Below are 8,759 nucleotides of genomic sequence, written 5' to 3'. Positions count from 1 at the left end.
TGATAGAGAAGGTCTATCTTAACAAACCTCCTGTTAAGTGCACACATGCCTCAAGCCTTATAAAAGGCCCAGAGACCTTAATAGCATCACCAAATTGCCAAGACTCCTGGTTGGAAGAGGACATTTTTCAGGTTGTTTGAATGCATGTAGAAAAACTTCACACCAATGACAGCAATCACTTCACAGTAACAGAATCCACCTGGGCAATTGCAGCTCTTTAAGTTTTTCTGGGGAAATATACAAACTTACATTGTTAGAGATTCTCAAGAGTTGAAAAAACACTACTCTGAAATAATTGGTCTTAGAATTCAAGAAACATGTTAATGCTAAAAAAAAAGTCAGAAACTTGAACTTCTCAAAGCAACTCAGGAATAATTATTTTCCAAAACTCTGAACTAAACAACTTGAACATGACCAAAATCCCAGGGAGGAGGTTTCAGAGCAAATGAAACTAAAGTAAATTCAAGACTTCCAGGAGAAACAGTACTTTGAGAGAAAACTTACCAACGAAGTGAAGACTATCCAATGTAGTTAGCCAGCAAGATGGAAAGGACAAGAAAGGATTTCCCCACACAGTCTTTGGAGGGTGTTTGACCTTTTTAATCACTTGAATTCAGACTTCTGGCCTCCAGAGGTATGAAAATAAAATTGTTTAAAGGCACCTGCTCTGTGAATTTTTTATGGCAGGCCTAGATCACATCCCTAATATACATGGAGGGTCACACTGAGAGAGTCCAAATCCTAATTGTCTTCATTTTATTTTATGTGCCTCCAATTACTACATTCAGCTCCCAAAGTGGAGATATCAAGGCAAAGAGACTTCTGAGACTCAAAGTAATAAGAAAAATAGTAAATGACACTGATTATTGAAGTGCATGATCATATATCATGTGCATTATACAGGCTAGTAGGAAAAATGAAAAAAAGAGAAAAATAACTAAAAGAATACAATTTTTGGACCCAGTATAACTGACACTAGATTACTCCTTGAACAAATAAGATAAAACAGCAGTACAAAAATCCAAGATTTTGCCTTGATTGTCACTCTGTGGAACGCTTCCCCTGTGAAACTAACACTCAAAGCATAGTTGATGATTATGGGGTCCTACATTTGCACCTATTTTGACCCCCATAATTTTATTTGGATTCTTTAAGAAAATAGTTTTTGATCTCTGAAATACAGAATAATATATAAGCTTGTTCTTAAATTCATTTTTCTAAACTTTAATCAAAAGATTGTAGCCATACTTTTCATAAATGGTTTATTTAGAATCATAGAATCTGGTCTTTTATATTTAAATATTCATTGTGTAGGTAAAATGTAAATATTATTCATCTGTTGAGAAACCACAAAATGACACTACTTAAAAAAAATCACCATGAACAACAGTTGGGCCTCTTCATATTTTTAATAACACATTTATTTTTAGAGCAATTTTTCATCCACAGGAAATTGAGTAGAAAGTTGAGTTCCCATATGTTCTCTTCTGTCCTACACACACATCCCTGGCCACTATCCAAGTTCTGCCCTGGAGAAGTATGTTTGTTACCATGAATGAAAAAACTCTTATCATTCAAGCCATTGCCATTTTGTCATTTACATATGGCTACAGTTGGATTCATCCATTTCTGAGCAGTGATAGCACTTATTTCTTCATATCAACTATTCATACCCATAAAACAGTATGGCCTATTAGTCCCTGAAGATAATTCAATATGAAATTTTAGATACATTAAGTTGTTTATCTTTCCTTAAAGAGCATTGACCAAGTTTTATATTTGTCAGGCCACCATGGGCACAATCATTCCTCTGAGGATTTCACTGTGAGGAGCAAGGTCTGAAAGTGTGTTTTCATCAAGATCTGTCATCAAATTGTCACAAAGTACCATCAAGGTCAAGCATAAAATGCTTCACTTCAACTGGCAACCACAACTGCTATTGCAACTGAGAAATAGGACAAACAGCAGAACTCAGAAGGAAAGTGGTCCAAGCTCTGCATATTCAGAGGATCACTACTGCACAAGGCTTCACACTTCAGCCACTGACCAAATTTCACGAATGAAGCATCAGTGTAAGTGAACATTTCTTCAAAAACTTAATTACACTATATGTTCATCTAAAACTTGCCTTGTTCACAACATAAGCATGTCATGGAGCATGGACATATAGATATTTGTCCTAAAACTTTTCAAATTTAACTTGAAAACATTTTATATTTAAAGAGATGTTAAAAATGTGATGGAATGACTTACTTTGTATTTCCATGCCCAGTTTGTTTCTCCCCTAAAATGATCATACATTTCCATGGCACAATTTGCAAAAGTAGGAAGCCTACTTTGGGAGGTTATCACAAACTGAAGTCAGACATTTTTCAGATTTCACCAGCTTCTGTATGAACATCCTATGTTCTATTCCACGATCCAACTAGAATGGAGCATTGAATTCACTCTGACATCTCCTTTGGTTTGAGTTGAAAGATCTTCTTTTTTACTTTTCATGACCTTCACAATTTTGAGGAATACTACATAGGTCTTTTGTAAAATGATCTTCAGTTTTGGTTTGCAGCTATTTTTCTCATAGAGATATAGTTTTAGATAGAAAGAACACACAAAACAACTTCTTTCCTCATTATATGATATGAAAAGTATGTGATTTCCACATAGTCTGTGTATTAAAATAAGTTCATTGGTTTTAACAAATGTATCATTCTGACTAGAGATGTTGGAAATGAGTGAAGCTACCCACTATTATTTAGAATGAGGGGGGAGTTAATACATGTAATTTTTTTTATTTCCTCTCAATTTTGCTGTTAACATAAAACTCCTTTAAAATAGTTTAGGAAATATAAGGAAAAGAGCAAGGTCCAACTTTACTGGCTTCAATGAAAAATGAGTCCTAGTCCTGAGTGTGAGAAAGAACTTCATTTGTTTTTATTTCCCAAGGAAAAATAAATTTTATTTTCTTAGACCAATAGAAAGATGAAAACATCAAAATAGTGTTTATTGGAGACAATGATATAAAAATTCATCCTACAAAATGTCATTCAGGTTAAATCATAAAATTATGCAATCTTAAATCTGACAAATTCACAAAACATGTAAGTAGTCACAGCATGTAGTGCATCTGGGACACATGGTTTGCCAATCATTTTATGTTCCACAAAAGATGACCATCAATAAAAGAAAAAAAAATTGAATCAACACAATAAGGTAATTTACCCTGTCTTTATATTTAAAAAGAAAGTTATATTCAACAAAATTCCATTTTTATTTTTTCATTGGGTATTAAACCCAGGAGTATTCTACCAAAGAACTACATTCCCAGCCCTTTTTTTCTTATTATTATTATTATTTTTAATTATTTTGAGACAGGGTCTTGCTAAGTTTCCCAGGCTGGCCTCACACTTGAAGTCCTTCTATATCAGACTCCCAAATTAACCAAATTGTGTGAATTAATAGGCATGTGCCACCATGTCTGGATCAAGTACAAATTACTTAAAAAGCACTAAAGTACAGTATTGTAAACTTCAACTAGGAAGGACTGCCCAAAATGTAAATTCTCCAGGCTTAGAGTTCCTGACTTATCCCTGCTCACTTGTGGCCAGTGTGAACAAAAGGCCTGACTGGGAAATTCAAAGAGCCAGAAGGGTACCGCCATATAAGAGAACTCTTGGCAACGTTCACAAAACTCACACTTTCACTCTCAAAATCAAGAAACACACCAACCCGGCCCTGAGGCTTCTCTATATAGTGAGAAAGGATTGGGGAGGTTGTCAAGAGACTATGGTCATCATCTTCCTTCACAAAAAGGAGAAGAAACACATCTTCAGATTCAGTCACTGTGCCATTCCTTCTTATCCAGGAATCCTTACAGACTCCTACGGCCCAATCCAAAGGGTCCTTCATATCTAATTCCCAGTACAATTTCCCAGAGTTGAAACTCTCTGTTCCCCATGCAGCAAAATAGTTAATTCCATCAGAATTCAAAGACGAGTCTGGAAGGACGTGCCCAAATTGCAAACTTCTCACATCATCAAACAGCTTGAGGTTGTTACTGGACACTGTATTTTCAAAGGATATCTCCACTATAGAATGAAGAGAATATTCAAATCAAACCCAACTTTTAAATTGCTGTTAGATGAGAAGGTCTACCTGAGTCTTATTGTGGGGGGGGGGGGTGATGGGGTGGCAGAAGAAGAGGGGTAATTGTGGCTGAAGTGCATTGCACTCACAGATTTCTAGAATACTGCAGAAGAAACAATAGTCAAACCACAATGAAAACACTACTAAATATATGGACACTGTAATAAAAGGGTGGGCATGTCTACTTCAAGCTTGTTACTTTTCATTTCATCTAAGAAATTGGAGGTCTGCATTCCCATTCAATCCAAAGCAATAATTCCTTGCTATGGTTCCTATTTAGTTCTACCATGGAAATCTAAAAACTGCTTCATCATATACCAACTTGTCTTTTTTTGATGCTTGTGAAATATTGCTCTGTGAATTCAGTTATTTTATGTTTGTTCATACATGCTATTATATTAAATTTAACGCATTTAGTATATTATGTTTAATAAAATACATATCACACATTCAATTCCTAAGAGATTTTAAGGGTAATGTTTAAATAACCTTCATCACTCAGTGCACTTAATTTAAAATGGGAACATATTGAACTAATTTATAATTGTCTTATTGATTGAAATGGTTTTGAATGTATAGCCCAAATCACATTTATTATTATACCAGTGATCACTTCTTTCTTTCCTTATTTAATCATGGTGATCAGATTACTAAATATAATTATAAATACCAATTGGCAGACCATTCCCTTTGGGTAAATTAAAGGTTAATAAATGGAAAGGTTTCCCATAGAAAATCATTATTGAAAGTCATGACACTATGCTCCCATCACTGGGCTGACACTCACCTTGGAAACACTTGAGCCTGTCTATCAGTCCAGTGATGGTCTGGGCAGGAAGTGCTGGCTTTATAGGCTGAGGCAAGTGCAGCTGCACTGATTCACTCCTGAAAGTAAGAAGAGGACATGAATCTTCTGGTGACAAAATGACATCACAGTTTTTAAAGAACTAAACAACAATTTTGCTGAAAATGTTTCTTGAAACTCTTTTCTCATGAATGTACCTCTGTGAACATGAGAAGGGACTGTCTCTAGGAATCTTTCTTACTAATTTTGCAAGTTAACAACCCATTTCTCAGAGGTACCCATGTCTCTCATTAGCTAACTAGGAAAAACTGCCCCATGCACCTCAATGTTTCTGATTTACAATGTCAAAACATACATGGTTGCATTTATCTTTTTTATTTATTTTTTTAAGAAAGAGTGAGAGAGAGAGAGAGAGAGAGAGAGAGAGAGAGAATTTTTTAATATTTATTTTTTTAGTTTTTGGCATCTTTGTTTTGTATGTGGTGCTGAGGATGGAACCTGGGCCACATGCATGCCAGGCAAGCGCACACCCGCTTGAGCCACATCCCCAGCCCCACATGGTTGCATTATGAAGGTCAACATTCAGCCCAGGATGACATATATTCCTCAACCAACAGTGGAAATAGAGGCTGACTTCTCATTAAGGGGATCAGGAAATCATATTCAAACAAACACATGAATACACAGTTGATTACTCTCTACATAAACTATGCCTTCACTTTGTAAGAAACAACTTAAACACTTTCATAGCTCTCAATGGTATCCCAGTTTACACTAAAGTCAAAATTTACCTGGTCAATAGGTCTCCCAAGTCCTGCAAAGAAAACAAAAAAAAAAAGGCTTATTTTTTTTTAACGAAATCGAATAGTATTTTGTTTTTGGAAAGATCATGTAGTATCAAATATCATCACATCAATGCTTCTTATGAATTCATTTTCATCTCTCAGAACAGTACCAGCAAAGCATATTTAAAGATTCTAAATTTGTGATTAAATCAGAATCCAGAGGGTCTAAAAAGTGTGAGAATGAAGGATATCAGTAATACACAGTGTTTACTGTCCCCAATTCCATAACTTTTAAACAGAAGAAAGAGAACGTAAGCTTTTCCAAGATATCTGCATATTGTCAAATGGTAAGCAAAAAAATGAAATGTTCATGAATAAATTGTTATTTTTCTGGATCTTAGAGAAGCAAGATACAACAGAAAAATAAAAAAAAAAACTCTAGGAGAGCTACTCACAATGTTTCATAAATCTTGCTTATTTATCATCAGGATAGAAGGTAAACTTTAAGTAGATTATATCCAAAGAGGAAAGAACCCCATAATTGATGCAGGAAATATAAAAACTACCAAATAATGTGGTCAAAATTGAGAACCCTAAATCATATAAAATACTTTCATGCACAGCTCAGTTCTTACCTGGAGCAGCTCAACATATGGTTTATGGGACATCTTCACCAGCTCCTCATATATTTCTCTTAGGTCTTTCTTCTTTTGAACCATATTGGCTTCACTTTTTTTGAGTTCCTCTAAAATTCTTTTGCTTTCCCTCCTAAGAATGTCTAGATGTCGATTTTCCTCCTCATGAAGAACTGGATGTAGTTTTCTGTACTCAGCCCTGATCAGCTCTTCCTTGAGATACACATAGTACTGTAGGGATAGATTGAGTAGATCTCAATTCTAGTATGATTTTATCCTTCTCCACCTAAACCTCTCTCTTTGACCATTGTCTTTTTACCAGTATGATACATAGGCCATAATTTTATATTCATCCACATTTCAGAAATTCGAAATTCACTCTTCTTTTATCTACATTCTTTCCCTAGTTTTTATAACAGTGGCAAGGAATCAAACCCATCCTTCCCTCCAACCACTTTTATCTGCTTCATGAATGCCTGAAATATCTTAAGAAAAGGTTTTGATTGACAATTTATCCTTCAAATATAAATTTCTACATGCAAGGAATTAGAATTTATAGCTGTCACATAAATCACTATATGCAATATTCTGATCTCTGGTTAGAAAATTAATTTTCATCTCAAACCTCCCTATGACACTGCCTGGTCATTTGTTTGATCAACAAGGACAAATTTTACTTTTAGGATTCAAAGCCACCAGAAATGATGTACCCAATATCCTTACACCATGATGCTATAGTGAATAATGGATGGATTTCTAGTATGTCTGTTTCAAGCTGAGTCTCAAGGAAATAGACTCATACTTACGATCCATGGACTGATTATTTTGTTCTCTTCATTTATATTTCTTTGATTTACTTGGATCTTTTCCCGTAATGATCTTATTTGCTTTAGGAGCTTCTCCTGTAAAAGAAATATAAACTCAAACAATAGAGAAGCAAGCGCATTTGGTTTCAATCTCACAATGATAGAGAATAAAAAATAAGAGATAAGTACTTCAGTGAGAAAAAAATCATATTGCTTTCCTTTTGCTATTGATGATTGCGAATTTTAGGAGATTTCAGACTGCAAAAGTGCATAATGTAGCCATATGCCGAGGGATAGTGATAAAGATGAATAGTTTTTAGATAACGTGGCAATTGGCTTCAGAATTTTGTTTTCTGATGCTCTACCCTGCAAATTCCCCAAAGCCTTTTATCTTATTTATTCCCTAGTGTTAGTAAATATTCATGCTGTATAGAAATGTATTGCATTTGTCATTTTGGTAGCCAGTAACTCTTTTCAAAATGAGCAGTTTCTAAAGCTTAACCATGAAAGTTAAAATTAAAGTGACCAACTACTTTATCACTACCTCTGAGGAATCAAGCTCCACAAAGGCAGGCATGCTTGCATATTTTATTTATTGCTTACATCTTTGGTTCTTAGCTTCTTCCTTGATGCTTATGAAATTACCTAGCATACAGAAAAGAGTAGGGCAATCATCATCATCCAGATTCTCAGCTCTTTTGAAATCTCTTAGCTCCACTGCTCAGCCTTCACAGTGCTCTCACTGGTGTCACTTACCTGGTATTCCTCCACAGCCCTTTCCGCGGAAGGGTGGTTGTGAGCCCTGTGCTCCTGAGGGTTGCAGCAGAGCCAACAGAGCAGGTTCTTGTTCTCCTCACAGAAGATCTTCTTTGTCTGCTGGTGGGTCACACATATATTTTTCTCAGAGTTCAGGAATTGCCTGAGATGAGCCTGCCTTGCCATAGATGTAAGATTCTTCAGAAGAATATTGTTTTTGACATCTCCCTGCTGTGATGGCTCCCTGCACACAGGGCAACAGGCAAGAATTTGGGCTTGTCCCCAGGGAACGAAGAAACAGGGCCAACAAAAGCTGTGCCCACAGCCTATGGTGACTGGGTATATAAGGTACTTCAGGCAGACAGAGCAAGTGAGTTCTTTCTGGAACACTAGTGGTATTTCTGAATCCATTATTCTGAGGGAAGAAAACCATAAGGAGTTAATCATCTACCCTTAAAGAGATAAAGACCTGAACCAATTTTTACTCATATTCTCATTGAATAGCACACTACTGTCTAGGGAATAATAAACTTGCTTTTGTACATGACAAAACAGAACAAACTGAGTAAGTAAAGAATGCAAATAAATCAAATATTTAAGTGAGTAGCTCTCTATACAAGTCTGAACTATTATCAAGCACCTTTCATACTGTGAAAATATGTGATTATTTTAATCTGCTCCAGAAAACAAAGACTTCTTTACAGTTTTTATTTAGCTAAAAATCTGGGTTCTCATTTCTCCTATACTTGAACTTCTAAGAATGGAAGAGATAAAATATTCCTAAAAATATTTTTGGATCTACAGGTAAAAAATTATACATTATCTGAGA

The 8,759-nt window shown here is 35.4% G+C and overlaps 1 protein-coding gene across 1 annotated transcript; it reads right to left on the bottom strand.

Moving 5' to 3' along the window:
- Positions 1 to 3,591: 3,591 nt before the first annotated feature.
- Positions 3,592 to 8,341, bottom strand: LOC143404952 (tripartite motif-containing protein 43-like). Its single transcript, XM_076863253.1, has 6 exons — positions 7,931 to 8,341; positions 7,175 to 7,270; positions 6,369 to 6,599; positions 5,740 to 5,762; positions 4,931 to 5,028; positions 3,592 to 4,085 (listed from the first exon to the last, which is right to left on the bottom strand). The coding sequence occupies exons 1-6, from the start codon at positions 8,339 to 8,341 to the stop codon at positions 3,592 to 3,594; spliced, it is 1,353 nt and encodes a 450-aa protein (XP_076719368.1).
- Positions 8,342 to 8,759: the final 418 nt, after the last annotated feature.

Source organism: Callospermophilus lateralis, chromosome 7 (assembly GCF_048772815.1).
Source record: "Callospermophilus lateralis isolate mCalLat2 chromosome 7, mCalLat2.hap1, whole genome shotgun sequence".
In the NCBI taxonomy this organism is placed as follows: domain Eukaryota; kingdom Metazoa; phylum Chordata; class Mammalia; order Rodentia; family Sciuridae; genus Callospermophilus; species Callospermophilus lateralis.
This window is presented reverse-complemented; position numbering and strand designations above follow the sequence as displayed.

What these genes read in the sequence shown, in the direction of transcription:
- LOC143404952 (XM_076863253.1), bottom strand. Translation starts at nt 8,341, where the DNA reads ATGGATTCAGAAATACCACTAGTGTTCCAGAAAGAACTCACTTGCTCT. An exon ending in GGGCTGTGGAGGAATACCAG is followed by an intron (nt 7,271 to 7,930) that starts GTAAGTGACACC and finishes TTTCTTTTACAG; the next exon opens with GAGAAGCTCCTAAAGCAAAT. An exon ending in TTGGGAGACCTATTGACCAG is followed by an intron (nt 5,029 to 5,739) that starts GTAAATTTTGAC and finishes TCTTACTTTCAG; the next exon opens with GAGTGAATCAGTGCAGCTGC.